Raw genomic sequence first — 17,542 nt, forward strand, 5'->3', positions numbered from 1 at the left:
TTGAGGGCGCTACTCTGAGAGACAGTAAACGTTGACCTTCCTTGACAACAAGAAGCAAGTTGGCGAGTTACAAAATCTGCTTGAAAAAGAGAGAAAATGACTACCGATTTCTTTAAGATGTAGATCGAGGTTTGTACTATTTATATGTTTTTCCTTTGTACTCAGTGTCTTCGGATTTGGTGGAAAGTAATTCCCACATTTTTCATTCAAATTCATCCATCCGGTGCATTGTCGCGGTCGGTCGGAGGTTGTTCCATTTCTTGTACTCACGTCATGGCAAGGGGGCAACTCTCCATTCACTTTGTACAGGGACTTGCATGTTCTCCTCCGTTTTTGCTGCCACCTGATAAAAATAACTGAAACCTTTTCGGTACGGTGTTGAAGATATTCATAGCGCATAAACAGTGAAATTTCAGGCACATTTGATGTAAAACCTTTTAGTAAAGCCTTTAACTTTAACTTGAGATTAAGATTTTACTTCCTTCTACTTCTAGGGTGGCCCTATTGTTGAAAAAGCACTACACTTCATGCATTACCTGGCAACCCTTTTGCCTCAGCGAAAACAACGGCGTGCAATTTTCTAGCTATTCAGCAGCCGTAATTTACAGACCGAGTTGTCTGGAACTAATTTTGTCTGATCTCGTACCAATACCGTGTTGTTTTGAACTTTTGACTGAAAAGACAGTAAATGGACCAAGCTGACAAGCAGTAAACGTAAGATGACAACAGCAGTGACCCCAATGCCAGAGATGGCTAATGTGGGCGGGAGAGATCCCAGCCCCCCTTTAGAACCCAAGGGAGACAGCAGGGATAGCCCCACCCCCAGAAAGACAAAGGTGCTTGTCGCCAAAACTGAAGGTAAGTCAGATTCGTTTTCAAATCACGTTGTTGCATCAAATTAAAAAAAAAGCTTTGTAAAGTTTGTTTCAAAGTCATCAAGCCAGTTTTAAAATCAAGCCAGCTTTAATTTACTTGCCGGTCGCTTTTGGCCATTAAATTTTTCCCAAATTTCTGTTTAGAAGGTAAGGTCCAAAGCCTTAAACCAGATTGGAACACGTCCGGCATTTTGAAACTTGAAGTGGTCCGTTCGTTAGCATTTGTTAAAGTTATACAAAGGGACTTTGCACCAGATGCTTCCTTCGAACCAATTTTACTTGTTCAGTTCCGAAGTAATGTTGGACTTGTTCTGTATGCCAATTGTGTGCAATGCATTCAGCTTTCAAGAGTGTTACAAATATTGTGATTCGTCACATCTGAGCTTAGTTGACACCTTTAAAATAATGTGCCCTTGATATGCCACTGCATGGTGTCTTTTAAACATGTCAGTTTATTATGAACCAGCTTAAGTCTGTCATTAACTAACCTTTCTGAAGGTCAAAGCATAGCCACCCTACCAGACCTCCGATCCAGCGACAAGGACATTGACAAGACCAAGCCCTTGCCAACCTCGCTCCAGAGTGAGTTCATCCCGGAGGACATACTGAACGCCCTGACCAACATCCCCACCCCTGGGGTCAAGGAGAAGATGAAACAGAAGGGGGTGCAGAAGGCTAAGGCAAAGGTGAGATATATATGTGAAGGAACGAAGGTTAAAGAGCCTACAGAATCAATTTCACACTGAGACGTGCGTGAATATCCATGCCGCTGACATGAATGGCAATTCAGCTAGTTCGTTGTATTTTCCATCTTTGGCATCCCAGGGTTCTGTTCCTGACAGACATTTTAGGCACCTGCTGTGTCTGCTGTGTCAACATGGGGCATGTTACAATATCATCCCTTTGTTTTTTTCACAGGTTCCCAAAGGCGGGGCACCAGCCGCCAACATGTGGAACTTTCCCAACCGCCGACGTCGCTTCCAGCATCTGACCGACCAACCAATCTCGATGACTGGGGCTGGAAGGTAATAACTCAGAATTCTGTCCACAAGCATTATTCCACACTCACCGAGTATTTATTGAAAACTTGACAGGAGCACATGGCAAAGTCGTCACTGATTTTTTTATATACCACCCTTCGTTGCACAGACTACAGAGGGAGCTGTATATCTTTCACTGCAGCTTAGGACTAGTTCGAGCGGCGACCATTTGTCAGTTACTGGGCAATTTTGCCTGGTACCTAGGATACATTTTTGTGCATAGGCTACCAGGGAAAATCGGCCAGTGGTTGACAAACTGTTGCTGCTCAAACTCGCCCTTGGGCAGTCTCATAGATCTGCCTAGCATGGAAATCTGCTAACCATGGAAAAATTTGATGTGCTTAACAGAAACAAGTTACCAGTCAAACTGTTACACAATGCATCTCTCTTATGACTGGTCCTCAGCTGAATTTTGTTTAGCAGAGAACTTGCTTAGCGGTATTTTCTGTGTTGAAGCTTTAGTAAGTTTGGCCCTGACTGGTTCTTCATCTCTCCATTGTATCCAAGAAATTTGAAAAGAAAGGGTAAGAACAGATTTAGAAATACATTCTTATTCAGAGGCAAATATGTAATGAATACTTCTTGATGTTCATTCCCTCTTCACTGCTACCCAGGGATATATCGTTCTTGTATGATGTTGCTTTCACTGATAAAGCTCCTGACAGAGTGGATCCAGCGCAAGATCCCAGTTCTGTCAGGGCCCTGTCCAAACAAGCAGACCAAGACAAGGTAAGAGACAACTTTGGTACAGGGAATTGGTCCTTGGTTCCTGGTTCTTGTGTTCCTGAGCAAGATGCTTTACTGCAGTAAATAGGGACATAGTTCTAGATCCCTGTTTCTGTTCTTTACTCTTGGCTCCTGGTTTTTGTGTTCCTGAGCAAGACATTTTACTGTTATCAATAGGTACGTAGTTCAAGGTCCCTGGTTTCTGTTACTGGTTCTTGGTTCTTGTGTCCGCAACTGCAACACTTTACTGCAATCAACTCTCTGCATAAAAGTTCAGTTCCAGCAGGTATTGAGTTCTGAGAAGTCATCTGTGACACTATGTTTTGTCCCCTCGTATTTGAAAATATCCCAAGACAATCATTCAGCCTGTTGGATAGGAGTATTACGTATTTAGTTCCACCATCCAGTTTAGGGCTCATTGTACAAATATTCTGAAAGTTCTTTCCTCTATATTTGGGTTTTGCAGGGGATGAGCGTTCCAGACTCCCTGATCCCGTCTGAGTACCACGTTGTCAAAGCAAAAGGAGTACAGCATCTCGAGTTTCAAGAAGAGTAAGTCTTGACGAGTTGGTTCTAATTATTTTTAAACTAACAACATTAATCCAGTTCCTTCCTGGTCAATTTCGTTATTCATCAAAAACTTTGGAATCAGGATGTGTATTTTGATGAGGTTTTGGTTTTTCTTTTGTAGCAAATACACCACCAATCTGATGGACACTGAGAAGAATCAAGTGGCTTTCCCATCACTGTAAGAATAAGTCCAAAACAGACATTTTCTTTATGGCTATGGATGTTTTTAGTCTATGTTCTGTCTATGTCAGTAATTGAAGCAGCAGCCTTAAAATAACCAATAAGGTTACAGCCCAATACTGAATTATTTTATTCTTTGAAACTTCTCAAAGTTCTTGAAGAAACCAACACTTCAGTTTCAATTGCTGCCAAATGTTTTGTTATCTGCTCTTTTCCAAATTGTATTTCATCAAATTTCACTTCGGTTTCAAGTTGTTTAACTAAAGAGGATATTGATATTTTGTATATTTTTAATCTAACATTCTCGACCACGCAGGAAACCGTCCAGTAGATATGAAGTCCTACAGCTGAAGGAGACGATGGATTCCATGATAGACAAAGCAGGAATAGATGATGAAGAGGTTGAGATTAAAGGACCAACGCAGGTAGGTCAGTCTGTCTGCCTGTCTGTTTGTTGGTTAGCCATGTTGATGAAAACCTCGAGAGGCATCTCCACGAAGACTTCAATAAAATGCAGTTTGGAGTTGGTGTATGGTCGATCGAGTGAATGTCTCAGGAGTAGAAATTAGACTCAACCTTCAACAACCCAGGACTCTTTATTTGAGGACTCATTACTTAAACTCAGACTCATTTGAGAGCTGAATGAAGTGGCTTGGAATCTTACTCAAGGTGTGAGGACCCGTTGACCATTTGTGATTTTGAGAACTTGGAGACTCAGAATCAGCCTCAGGGTGTGAGGACCCATTGACCATTTGTGATTTTGAGAACTTGGAGACTCAGAATCAACCTCAAGGTGTGAGGACTGGAACACAAGTGTAACTACGTCGGCCATTGCATTTCGTCTTTATCTGCTGACAGATAGTTAATCACGATGCTTACTTTTTTCTCTCTAGATGCACAATCTTCTTGAGTTAATCAAGAAGGAGCAGAACATATACAATCTCATCTTCCACGAGCTGATAAGACAGGTCAGTGAACCGGTTTGTTGGTTTGTGTCACTGTCTGGTGACTGATTGGCACATCATGCAACATACTGATATCAAGTTTATAGTTCGATGTCTTAAATTGGTCCTGTTTTTGCTCCGCTCTGTCTAACTTAGGTTGGATTAGTGGGCTTAATGTGAGAGAAATTCATGGTTTATTTCAGGCCTTATTCCAGATTCATTGCATTTTTTCTAGGTGAGTGTGGAATGTGCAGAGAGGGGTGAACTTTTAGCAAACCTTCGACAGAGATACAGTAAATTGTTGGATAAGGTTCCTCGGCAAGTCAAAAGGTTTGTGAAAAGACGGTTCACTTATAAATAAAAGTTTTGCTTCCATTCATTTGAAAAACGTAAGATTGGAGAGTAAAATAGTCACCAACCTTGAACCCGTTTCTGTTGGTGTGCTTCTTGTAGCTTGCATCAGGAGGTGATGGCCCAGAGAGCCCTGGATAGGAGGTTGACTGAGGAGCTGTTCCGTTTCAAGACTTCCATTTCTCAGCTCACCAAGTAAGGAATGGAAAATCTGAAAAAAAGTGCATATTGAATAGGATAGAGTATGGCTGTGTAAGAAAGTCGCGGCTGTGGCTAGGATTAGCATATGTCTGTGGTAGGTGGCAACAACCGCTAGCCTGTGACTTCCATTGACATACATGTACATGTATTACCAGCCATAGCCAAAACATTGGACACAGTGTATGGTTAATCCATGAATTTGACATGGGCTTTGATGCGAAATAATGGATTTGGAGAATATCACAGGATTCCAGGTAAAATATGATAAGTGGTCAGGTTTGAAAAGATTTAAGTACATTCTGAGAAGTAAATCTGAGTTTTCTTCCTTTTTTCCAAGTGAGTTATCTGATGTCAGAGAGCATGATAAGGTCGTGACCTCGCAGGCACAGCAAGCACAACAAGAGGTAAGTCAGCTTCACTATGATATCAGCACTTATTTTGAAAAATTGAAATTGATAAAAGCAATTTTTCTCCGTAATTTTTGCTGTGCATAATTTCAAATATCTCAATACTCACTGGTCAAATGGGCGATTCACAATAGTGCGCCTCCAAGAGTTTGTAACGCATTGGCCAATCACAACACGCAAACTTTGTCGACCCTTTTGAAACGCACATTGGGTCGCCAAATTTCGCTCATTGTGCTTGGCCAACGGGTTGCAAACTCTTTGAGGCGCACTATTAACGACCATAATCCTTTTTTCCTTTTTTTCAGCTTGCTGCAGCACTAGCAGAGTCTGAAAAGAATGCGGGGTAAGAGACCAACAGGAATTTGTCAAATAATCCTTTTACACTGTCATTCCTTTGAAGATAAATCAATAATGACTACTGAGTTTTATTGATCTCTGCAAATAGGGTAACCATGGTTTGAGAACCACTAGAGAACTTTTCAGAGTTACTCACATCTGAGTGTTTTCTACTCACCAGGCTGCTGGCTGAGTATCATGAGTTGTACGAGTTACAGCGGGCTCGCCTTGAGTCTCAAGTCATTGCACTGTCCAGGGAGAAGGAACTGTGGAGTGGGGCAGCCTATAATCTTGCACTCAAGGTATGATTACAGAGATCCTTTTTAAATGATTAGAATTGCTCAGGCTAAAAGAATGTCATCATTCATTCCCATTGTTGGGTATCAGGACTCTCCAATTGTGCCTTCAGTTACTACCAATCTGCATTCCAAAAACCAGATTTGCTTGGGTTTAATGAGAGATTTGTTGGGTTGAGTCAAGCATTTGGCCATATCTGTGTCCTTGGGCAGTCCACTTTACCCCAACTAGCCTCTCTCCACCCAGGAGTACAAATGGGTACTGGCATTAGCTCGGGAGCAACCCGCGATGGACTCATACAGGGGCAATGGAAATATCAGTCATTTCATGCCTGGTTTGGTTTAGACAGACTGAACTTTCAAAATAGGCTAAACTGACCATCAAAGGTTATTTGCTTTGCTGTCACATTATCTTAAATTCAACAGAAATTCAATATATTTGAAGATGATTTCCTAAAGCTACTCAGCAGTTAATGAAGTATTGCTTATCAGATAAAAGGAAAAATGAGCTGAACTCCAGTTACAGCCATTATGAATATCAGCACTGATTAGCCAGCAGCCTGTTTTTGCTGAGCCAGTGATTTTTGTGTTAAGCAGATGTCTAAGCTAAGCAGAATCTGTTCACTTGACCCAATTAGGTCACCGAGGCCAACTCACTGGCCACGGCCCGCCGCCTCCACATCAGTGAGCGGCTCTGGTCCAAGCTGGCTAACCACTTCACCATCGTCTTGAGCGACCGTGACACCGAGGAGCTGTCACAGCTGCAGGTCTGCATTGCCACTCACCGCCAGCTAACCCTCGCCTTTGCCGAGGAGCTGAAGGCCGGCGACGAGCGGTCCCACGGCCGATTACAGGCCATTGGCAAAGGCATCGAGAAGTGGATTCAGGAATTTGACCAGTTTGTGGTGTAAGTATGCCAGGCCAGAGGTTAACTAACCTTTCCGGGCTGTGTGGAGTCGACTATCACTGTTTAGTTGATGAATAAAACCAAAACGAAGCATTTTTTTTTACCCAATAGAGGGTACCAACTTTCCCTCCATTACGGGTATATTCTGATTTTTGAAAGGGGAGCATGGAAAAAAACCATTTCAGAAGAGAAGGCATCCATGTTTGACAAAGTCCAGGTCAAATTTGTATCAAGTCCTCACAAGAAACTCACCAGTTGATCAAAAGTCTCATTTCAAGTTACAGACACTGTGAATGGGTACATAGTCATCTCTCTGCTATTCTTCATCCTATGCCTTGTCGCCAGACTTAGGATTAAACATTTGATGGATTCGAGAACCTTTCAAGCTTATTGATGTGTAATTACAAGATTTTATGGATGCATCTAGAGCCTTTCATTGCTAACAAATTAAAGATGACTTGAATCTGTCCTAACTTTGCAAGCTTGCAAAAGGAAGGCAGCGTGACGTCTGGTGCCACTAGTGTGAGAGAATCAAGGTGACTTTGTTCGCTGTTCAAATGTGTGCACTTGCTTCTGGTTGCAGTGTCTGCTTACACCAATTCTAACCATTTCATTTTTCTGTAGTACTAGCTCCACACATTGAAACCTCATCAAAAACTTCACCTTGGTTAGCTAGCGTAGACAGGGCCATTACACTGCAATTTGAAAGATGATGGTCTAGATAAGGGTCCTGTTTTTATTGGTAGATTTCCACATTTTGTGTAATTGTTTCTTCCCTCAAGCAAAATTTGCAAAGTTGCTCAACAAAATTGGGTGGCAGGCAGTTATTTTTCTACTTATAGCACCGTGATAAAACACAAGAATGATTACAATAAGATATCACTCAGTAAGCAGAAGTTTCCGTTAAAGTAAATTTTGAAGCAATTTTGATTTCTCGTTAAGCAGCTTTGTTCTTATTGTTTTATCATCTGGGTGTATTAGAATTGCATTGAGCAGATCTGTAAATTTTTTTCAATTGAAATATCATTCATGTGACCATTTATGGTCGTCCTTGCAACACCCCCTCACAAGATTTTCCCAAAAAGTTCATAAATGTCAGTGTTTTCCTTCCGCCCTTTTCCTCTCCAACAACATACCACATTTAGATGACTCAGTGTTCCAACAGTAGTCCCAGACCCCAAGATTCAAATCTCATCTAGACATTCATTCAGTCAAATCATATGTTTCCTCGATCCATTTACCTCACTGGTTCTGTGATCTCCTTTCAATCCAGTCTGATAGGTTTTTTGTGTTGTCTGCACCGTACCACACCACGGTGGCTCTCTTTGGGCTTCAAGAATCACATTCGTCCAACTTGTGCCTGAACGACAGTGTCAGTGCGGAATTTCAAAAAGACTCTGTATCAATTAACTTTCTCACATAAATTGCTCCAATCATGACGGAATACAGGATTGGAAAATGTGAAGCTCCAGTTTTCTTTGTGGAATAGTTTTCTACAACTTGATGGTGGACTGTCACCCTACAAAATGCTGATTTCTTGAATTTGGTTGTTCATACGTTTAGGGCAAGCCACGATAACATTCAGACCGTCGTCCAAGCGCCGCCCGTGGAAATGATACAGAAACTCTACGACGACATCAGATCTTGGGAAGAGGTTGGTTCTAGAATGTTCTCTGAAGAAAAATTAAACTCAAACACTAGGAATCTACCAGGTTCGCCTTCAGCCAATATTTGGTTGACAGAAAAAAGTGGGCTTGGAGCATAGTTGTTCAAAGTAATGTCCTCATGTTGGAGTGGCATCCTTTTGTACATATATCGTCTGTCTTACAATGTAGCAATTGAATAAAGAAGTGGAGAAGTACGGCGGGGACATCTTGCTTGGATTTGAAGAGAGCATGTACAGTATCAAGAAGCAGGTGGAGATGTGGACGGAGGTGGCCTTGCACATCTTCAACCGTCACCGACCGGAAGATGGATCAGACTACCCGGAGCACAAACGACTGCTGAAGATGAACAAGGTCAGTTGTAAGGCTCTCCGTAAGGACTGCTGTACTCTGGAAAGAAACTAGAAGAGATTCAGAGAATTTGGAATATGCTGCAAGTTAGAGTGCATTTTCCTGTCATTAGGAATGAAGATTTGTTTGTGTGAAGGCAGTGTTATGGAGTAGCAAAGTGTGACTTTGAACCAGAACGTGCAGTGTATACGAATGGAGTACACGTCAGTGTTGGTTCAAATGCTGGTTCCCGCACTAATACCTTTCACACAGAATTGTTTGCATGAGGAATTCACTTTGATACTCCATGGTATAAATATGTAAGACTATTCCTTGCTTTCCAATATTAGCAGTAAGCTTGAACTGGCGTCATGTTCACTTACGTTTGCATCACATCCCTGCTTCTTTTTTAAATTGCTGTCTCCAAACACCACTGAAGAATGACCTGCCCAAAGTCCCTCTCTCTAAATTAGCATTTACTACAGAATGTGCGCAAATCATTTTTTTCATGCACAAATTATTTACCACTGCAGCACCAATACCAGAATCCTCTTCTAAAATTTGCTCAGCGTTTCTCTATTTTTCCCTCTGTGCTCTTGAAAATCCTTGACCCTACAGTTAACTCAGGTAAAGGAACTTGGAATGAAGTTTATTGTCTACTGACATTTTGATGTGGTTTAACATAGAGATGCTTTACTAACGATTTGATACTACATCTAAAAAGTTTTTGTTTGTTTTTGGTTTGGGGTTTTTGTTTTCTTTTTTTGGGGGGGTAGGGTGGTTGTTTTCATTTTGCTTTTGGTTTTGCTTTATTTATCTGGTTTTTGTATTACCCATTGAAGGCGTTAGTATAAAAAAGTCTCAGATGTGCACACCAAACTACAGACCATTGCACTTTACTGAGGCATCAATTGTCATAAGCTACATAAACTTGTGTCTTCCAAAGTGGCTTGATCTATTGTTTTTTTCATATATTATATCATTTGTTTGGAAATCAAATCAAATTTAAATCCTTTTTTTCACTTTCTTGTTTCATCATGGTCCTTGAATTCTTTTTGTTTTTTCGCTTGTGAAATACAAGCCGAATCTGATAATCCTGTTTGCCGTGAAATTTGTAGTTTAGCTCGTGATGTGACTAACGTTGTTGAAGCACTTGTTCGAGTAATAACTTTTTATGCTATTTATATATGTATTTAATATCAATCAAATCAGTGTAAAAATTTAAACTCTCCTTCGAAAACCTTTCAGAACATCAATTGATACACATTGAAATTGATTTTAGCTAGTGCATTTTTTACATAAACAAATTTGTGTGGGAAAAAGTAGTTCATCAAAGCTTTAGTTACCAGAAATAGTTTTCAGAGAGAGCCATTTCTATAAAGCTCACCTTCTCTAGATTTGATTCCATGAATACATTGACATTTGAAAGCAATCCAGGTGCAGTTTCATAGTGCTGCTAATGCTAAGAAGATTTTAGGTGCCAAACAAATATTGGCTGGGAACCAATTGCAAGAGATATAGATTGAATAACTTTCGGTTGGTAACCTATTTCTGCTGAGCCAATATTTTTCAATGCTTACCAAACTTTTCATTGATTTGCATGACTGCACCCTGAACTAATTTGTTATTTCTGTTAAATTGTTGCTTTCGTTTGCACTGCATGCTTGCAACCAACAGGATGTCAAACAGGTAAAGTAAACTGCATGAAAATTGCCGATTGTGTGCTCCAAAAAAATGTCTCCCACCATAGAATTAGTTTCCATAAAACATGCATGCTTTGACATGAGCAACCTGCGATTCACCCAAATGAGTCTTGGGTCGCCAGAGTTGCAAGCATTTCAAGCCAATCTTGCACACTGGAAATTAAAAGAATTATCAGTATCTCCTGTGGATATCAAATTGAGGTCTATATGAAAATGAAGAGGTGATTGTTATTACTACAGAGAAATATGATCTTAAGACTCATTTTGTGGAATCTGCATAGTCACATTCAATGCTTTGACTCAGCCCACAATGTCCTGACTTCAGCGTTAACACTTTCGTTGTTTCTCATTTGTCAAAGCTGAGGTTTTATTCCTCTTTGTTTGTTAATTTCCTTGACCTTAATTGTCTTTGGAGTTCAATTTTATTCGTTTGACATTTACATTGTATTGTCTTCAGTTCATTCAAACCCTTACCTTTACTAATAATCCAAACATGGTTCTGCATGATTCATCACTAAAAAAAATCATATTCCTTTTCTGTCAACATTTTTAATATCACACTTCTGTTGAAATTTGTGATAGAATTCTTAAAGAGTAGAAATGAATACTCAAACTAAAGCCATCAGTTTTCTGTCATTTTCTTCAAAGTCAAAAATTGTTAGTTGTTAACATTCAAAATTTGTACTAACGTAATGTTGTGAACATTTTTACCACTTTGAGTCATTCATTCAGGCACGTGTTCCAATTTTGTGATCTTGATAATGAATACAGTAATCAAGTGAATTCATCCTTTGACATGCAGCTGCCTTAAACCACAATTAGTTTGGAATTACAGTGTGGTTTCTTTGTTGATATTGCCTGAATTAGGAGTGTGACATGCTGCACCAACAGTTCCAGATACGAGTCAACGGGGAGAACGGTAAGTCATGGATTTGGCTTAAAATAATACTCATGCCTATGGGAGCCATTGGCTCATGGCTGCAGCCAAGTCCCATAGATGCGTGTGTCAGTTAGCCTCAGACGGTTGATTAGACAAGGTCTCTGCTGACCAGGCTGCATGACATCAGAGTCAATCAAGCTGTAATAGACTCTTGTCACAAGTCAGCCCTAGAGAAATGAAAGTGAGGTTAACGTTTCATTTTGGATATCTAAGTGACAGCAATGAAGTTACTCTTCATCACAAATAATGTCAGTGTTTACTGATAATTAATTTAAAATTTGTGAATTTTTGAATCTAAATGTTTTAAGCTACATTTAAAAAAATGAAAGTGAGGCTTGGAACCCAAATAGTCTGGTACCACCCCCCATTCAACATTTAACACTGAGTAAGATAGATTCAGGGAGCTCAGTCAAAAAGTTTTTCACATTTTTTTTTTCAAAATCGGTTCCCAGGCTCGGCTAAAGGCTTCATCCAGATTGCCAACGCCTTGGAGAGCTGGGACACCAAACTCAACTCCATCCTGAACGGGGGCGCCATGCCCCTAGAGAGCGAATGGATGAGGCTGTACGAGCTCTTCAGTGATTGGCTGGTGACCATCGATGAGACGGCCGGCTGCATTGGCAGCACGCAGAAGGAGGATGCCAAGGCTGAGGGAAAACCCCACGACCCGTAAGCTCCACGGCAACAAAACAAGTTCAGAGCTGCTAAACAAGCAACACGTCTGGCCGTAATGATTATGTGACCCAGCCTGGCAGAATAAGCCACAAATTACCAGAGTTACTTTTTGGGTCACATATCTTCAAGGGAGTCTCACATACTGTAGGCTTTCACATTCCAACCTTCAGTCGCTGTTGAAGCCAGAATTGGCAAATATTTACAACTTTTGGTTACAGTGCTGAACATTTGGAGGGAAAAGAAAATCATACTTTGCACTGCACAAAAAAGTATCCACAAATATCTGCATTTAGCTGAAACTTTGGCTGTTATTTAGAATAGCCAGGTAGGATCTCTGCAGTTAATCAAAATAGGAATCCTCAACATTTTTCTGTCACATAATGTCCGTCTTCATCAGGATGGCAAACTGACGGATACACCAAAACGAAATGACTATTTGCTCTTTCCATTGCAGACCAGAAACAAAATACCTGACGGAAAATGGTCTTGAGTCTGATTTTTTTGGATCCAGTCAGAATATCATCAAGGTGTCAACAGTTGCAGATTCATTCCTTCAATTCACGTTTATTTCCATATTTGTACAAGGGACTAAGCAGAATAGGGCACCAAAAAAGTCACCAGGTCCATGAAAATAATTTAAAACAGAATAATGTGTATAGATTAGTAAAAACATGAATCAACAAAACCAATTTAAGTGGAAGATTAGGAACCTTCGTATATATTTAAGGTTTCGATGAATGAAGGAGTAAAGAGAATTTGAAGTTGTTAAGAAGAGACAATCAAGTTACAGACATTGAAAGTTGGCTACATTTATTTTTGTCTACAAAGGCTGTCCATGGAAGATGTCTTCCGCAGCACACAGAAATGGCTGGCCAGCACTACCAATGGAATCGACAGCGAGGACTCCAAATTAGTGGAACAGGTAGATTATTGTCACAGCAATTGTCTTGCAAATGACTTGTCACTGTCGGGAGTATGATTATACATGTATTTTCAGCCTTAAAAAAGAAGAAAATTGTTGAAAACCGAAGAAAATTTTGATTATTTCTTTAACTCTTTCTGGTTGTTATACAACTGCTTAAGGGTTCCTAAAGTGCATAGAAGTCTTTGTAGCTCAGAAATCCAAAGAAACGTAGAAAGAAGATTGGAAGAAATCTTTAGAAGTGTTAAGAGAACCCCGGAGCCCGGATATCAGGTCAAGAAATCTAATCCATGTGTTCGCCCGAGAGGAATTTGAACCCAGCTCAAAGGGATGGAAGGTTTAGTATAAAAGTATTGCAACCTGACTCTGTGGGTCCCAATAACTTAAGATCGTCATGACGTATTTCTGCATTTGCGTTTTCATTTCCCCTCATGATCAACAGGTGCAAGTGTTGCATGCCGAGATGGTCCATTGGATCATACAGGTGCTGCTGCGTCTGGCGCCCAACCAACCCAACAGCCCGCCGGAGGCTGTGGAGAGTAGTATGGCGACCACAGACACCATCGCCCAGATTCAGGAGAAGGCGGTAGTCATATTTGATAAGCTGACGAGATTCACCAATTACATAACTGGGTAGGACTTAGAATACATCTGCAAAATCTCTAAAAACAAAAACAACCTTTTTCGAGTTTACAGCATTGCTTGGATTCAGATCTGTGCGTCTGTTCTTATAAGGCATTCCTAGATCTCAGCCCCCTGAAATGTGCAGTATACTTCAAAGGTGTGCTACCGGTTGGATTCAGATTCAAACACAGTCCCTTCACTCCAGGTGGGTGAAGCAAATTGTGGCAAAGTGTCTTGCCTGAGGGCACAGAGCGACCCACAAGCAACTTACACCAACAATCAGTTTTCACACCACACCACAAAGTCACAGTGCTCTAGCGAACTATATATCATGCAAAGAGTCAAACAAGTGATGGTTTTTCACATAATTAGAATATTCCTATTTCTAGTCCATCCATTTTCTGGCAAGTCTCATTTTTGCCAGGTTGTTTTGGATGCAGTTTGTGTATTTTACCATACAGATGCTGCTCCAACATTGTGGCAGAGGAAGTGCAGAGGAGACAGGACGAGGGAGCTGAGGATGCAGATCATGAACTACGTGATCTGAAAAAACTCAAGGTGGACATTTCTTTGCCATTGTCATAGAAAAGAATATAAAAAGCTACCAACCCCTTTTATCTACCATCCCCTTTAATCTTTTTCCAACTGTTATGAATTTTTTTACCTACTGACCTGCATATGAAGATAACTTGCAGAATTCAGAAGTATTTAAGACAAGTTTGTATCACGTTTTGCGTTGTGTTTTTGGTAGTTTGGAAAACTTAGAAATGGGCTTGCTGACCTTGGCAACATTCCAACTTGCGATGGTTTATCCACAGAGCGAGTGTGCCGACTGGATCCACACAGCCACCATACTCATCGAAGACCTCAAGTGTCTTGACCCCAACTACGTGCCGGTGGCATCCACCACACCGGCGACAGGAGATGAGAAATCGGAGACGGCAGTCACACCAGCTCCAACCCCTGGGGTCATCGACGGCGCTGAGGTCAGTCTGAAATTTGAAGTTTTTTCAAATATATGTTTGAAATTCACAGAATATGGGTCAAGCGTAGGCCCTGTATAGCTGTTTTTTAGTGGAGGTAACAAGACCTGGACATATAAGGAACTCAGGTTTTTCTTACTTCGAAACATCTTTTTTGTGTCTACCAGCTCATTCAGTCGGAGGGAACCCCTAGCCAGACTCCAGCACCAACCATCCTGTCAGACACACAGAAAGATGCAGCCACGTCACCCAAGGTGACGCCAGTCTCCACAGACAAGGTATTGGCAGTAAAAATACTCTTCAACATTTGGTATCTCTGGGGATTGCACTGCCAACCGGTGACGGCCTTTTCTACAGAGAACGTGTCATGACGCACTCTTTCCCTTTATTCAGTGAATCATGCCGAGCAGCATATACTGTGAATGGCATGGTGATGTCTTTGAATTCTGGGACATATTTTGTGTTCGTAGGAGGAAGTTGCTGAGCCCGCAACCCCAGCCGGCAAAGAGGGGTCAACGGCAGGCAAAGAGGAGGTCAACATGAGCGAGATGCAAGCGATCGGTGATGACGACAACGTGCGAACTCTGTCACTAGAGGAGCCCATTCAGCAACCAGAAAAGGTGAGATCGAAGACAGTTTCGGGGGTTGGAATCTGCTGAAGACTAGATGAATGCTTCACTGTTCCCTTCTAATGTCTGTTTTGCCAAGCATTCAAGATACAGAATGAAGTGTTAATTTTTTTTAATTAGTAATTATTAGAATTAATTTGAACCTGTTTGTACTCTGACTAGATTGGGATGTTCTTAGGACAGAGAACCTATCGCTACTTATGTAAACATTAAAATTAAAATGAACCTTCTTCTGTGGTCTGATTGGTTAAATTCTCAAGACACTGAACACAGTGTCAATTTGTAAATATGGAAATATTCAAATTAGGTTTAACCTCCATTGTCTGATTGGCCAGTATGCCAGTACTCAGAACAAAGTGCCAGAATATAAAAATGCTAATATTCAAATTAAGCTGAACCTGCATTGTCACTAAAAGCATCTTCTTTACTTCATCAGATACAGCCACGTATCTCGGCACTACAAGCGGAGGCTGGACCACGGACCCCGACCCCGGATCCTCAGAAAGCCTATGAAGCTCTGATGGCCGTCAAGACATTGCAGGGAGAGTTGCTGTGAGTCGGTCCTTTTGCTTATATTTTTATCCCCTTGGCTACGGAGGACTGCTACTACCGCACCATTGTGTGAGGATTAGTGCATACCACACATACAGTCTATTCACCATGCAGCTGCTGGTTCAATGGGGCCTGCTGATGGACAAAGCCCTCCATTCAGGGCATGCCACAGCCCAGCAGTCGCGGTCAAAATAATCCCACCGTGAAGGGGTTAACTTTCAATAACTTAGAGCATAGTTGCGAGTACTGTCTCAAGATTCAACTTATACCTTGTTTGTGGTGAATCACTCAAATCGATTGTTGTTGAGTGTGGGATCGAGGCCTGGGCTATATATATATATGCCAAGACACAAGTGGACTTGAAGTTCATGTGAGATCTGAACAAACAAATAGGTTGAAGTCTCTTGTTTTACTTGAGCACCACTCTGAACACAGAGTTTCCTCCAAATATCAAAGCACTTTCTAATGCTTCAGCGATGGTAGACTTTGCTGTTGGCCTTCCTGAGCCAAGATATATGTCTGGATGTGAACCCAAGACAATGTCACTCCTTTATAAACTTATGATGTCAACAATCACTTACAAAAGGCCGTGATGTTGTTTTAATTTATCTTTCTGCTTCATTAACGCAGGATGACTGAGGAGCGTGCCCAGAAGGCAGAGGACAGGGTGGCCGAGTTGGAGCAGGAACTTAAGGAAACGCAGGAGAAGCTACGAGCCCTGGAGAGGAAGAGCGCCACGCCTAAACTCCCGGAGAAGGAGGCCGACGCCTCCAGCGTCATAAGCAGAGAGGGCAGGGCTGCGGACACGCCCAACCAGCCAGGCACCGCATCATCCCCAACCCCACCCACCCCTACCACCCCTCATGCAGCCATGGCACAGGACACGCCCCCGTCCACTCCCGGGCGGAGACCAGCCTCCCAACATCAACCGTCCCGCCCACTCTCACAGGCCTCATCGAGGTCAGGGGTGGGGTCCCGGGGCTCATCAAGGTCAAAGAAGAGCAAATGATTTTAATGACAAAGAATGCTCTGGACTTTTTATAGATCCGTGTAAAATATAGATGTATTTTGCACAGAAATGGTCACATTTTTCTCCAGTAAACAGATGATTTTCACGTCTATTGCCTGGATGCGACACATTTTCTTCACAAAACATAAAAAAGACTGCATTTAACAGAAATCGACAAGATTTGAAGATATGTATATAGATTTTTAATTTACTTCCAAATCAATTCAAATGAGTGTCTTAATATTCCATGACTGCGTGATTTATTTCAGGATCTGAATAATCTGTAAATAATTTCTTAAGTTCTTCCTTTTTAAGATGGCCTGTGTACCTGTACGGAACTTCTTTCATATACCAAGTCATTATGTACATTGAAGTGTGGATTTTGAATTTAGTTTGTGTATGCTCTATGATTTGCCATGATAGAAATGTGGTATGGTTTTCAGGTTTATTTCCGTCCAACACTCAAAGTTACCATGTCCCCATCCATTTTGAGAGGTTTTTGTACAGTTTGTTGCAGATCTTTTAAATTAAAACTCCGTCCATCATTCAAATATCATGAGACATTTTCATTACATGTTGGTCTTCATTCATCTTTGACTGCACCTGCAAAACTTTAAAAGTTTGAAAAACGAAGCTGTGGGCATCAAAAATAGCCACCAAACATGAATATGTTTGCTC

At 41.3% G+C, this 17,542-nt stretch overlaps 1 protein-coding gene across 3 annotated transcripts; it reads left to right on the forward strand.

Moving 5' to 3' along the window:
- The first annotated feature begins 10 nt into the window (after window positions 1-10).
- On the forward strand, window positions 11-17,420 carry axdnd1 (axonemal dynein light chain domain containing 1). Of its 3 annotated transcripts, none has more exons than XM_022228538.2 (28): window positions 11-129; window positions 682-858; window positions 1,374-1,561; window positions 1,794-1,900; window positions 2,530-2,644; window positions 3,108-3,193; window positions 3,333-3,389; window positions 3,708-3,816; window positions 4,285-4,359; window positions 4,571-4,665; window positions 4,789-4,881; window positions 5,225-5,291; window positions 5,600-5,637; window positions 5,812-5,932; window positions 6,565-6,833; window positions 7,316-7,369; window positions 8,397-8,487; window positions 8,669-8,851; window positions 11,398-11,449; window positions 11,923-12,139; window positions 12,974-13,067; window positions 13,510-13,700; window positions 14,153-14,249; window positions 14,510-14,677; window positions 14,842-14,952; window positions 15,145-15,294; window positions 15,740-15,855; window positions 16,486-17,420. In XM_022228538.2, exons 2-28 carry the CDS (start codon window positions 720-722, stop codon window positions 16,862-16,864), a joined length of 3,462 nt encoding a protein of 1,153 aa, XP_022084230.2. In that variant the 5' UTR covers window positions 11-129; window positions 682-719; the 3' UTR covers window positions 16,865-17,420. The 3 variants fall into 3 exon arrangements, with proteins under 3 accessions (XP_022084230.2, XP_086999557.1, XP_086999558.1); XM_087143431.1 differs by having other exon boundaries at window positions 686-858; XM_087143432.1 differs by lacking the exon at window positions 7,316-7,369.
- Window positions 17,421-17,542: the final 122 nt, after the last annotated feature.

Source organism: Acanthaster planci, linkage group LG11, assembly GCF_054643075.1.
Source record: "Acanthaster planci isolate LZ-2023a linkage group LG11, COTS_SCS, whole genome shotgun sequence".
Lineage (NCBI taxonomy): Eukaryota > Metazoa > Echinodermata > Asteroidea > Valvatida > Acanthasteridae > Acanthaster > Acanthaster planci.

Bases quoted from the DNA above. Each gene is read 5' to 3' on its own strand.
- axdnd1 (XM_022228538.2), top strand. From the start codon at position 720: ATGACAACAGCAGTGACCCCAATGCCAGAGATGGCTAATGTGGGCGGG. The intron at 13,701-14,152 runs GTAGGACTTAGA...TTTACCATACAG, and splicing joins TTCACCAATTACATAACTGG to ATGCTGCTCCAACATTGTGG. The intron at 14,953-15,144 runs GTATTGGCAGTA...TTGTGTTCGTAG, and splicing joins CGCCAGTCTCCACAGACAAG to GAGGAAGTTGCTGAGCCCGC.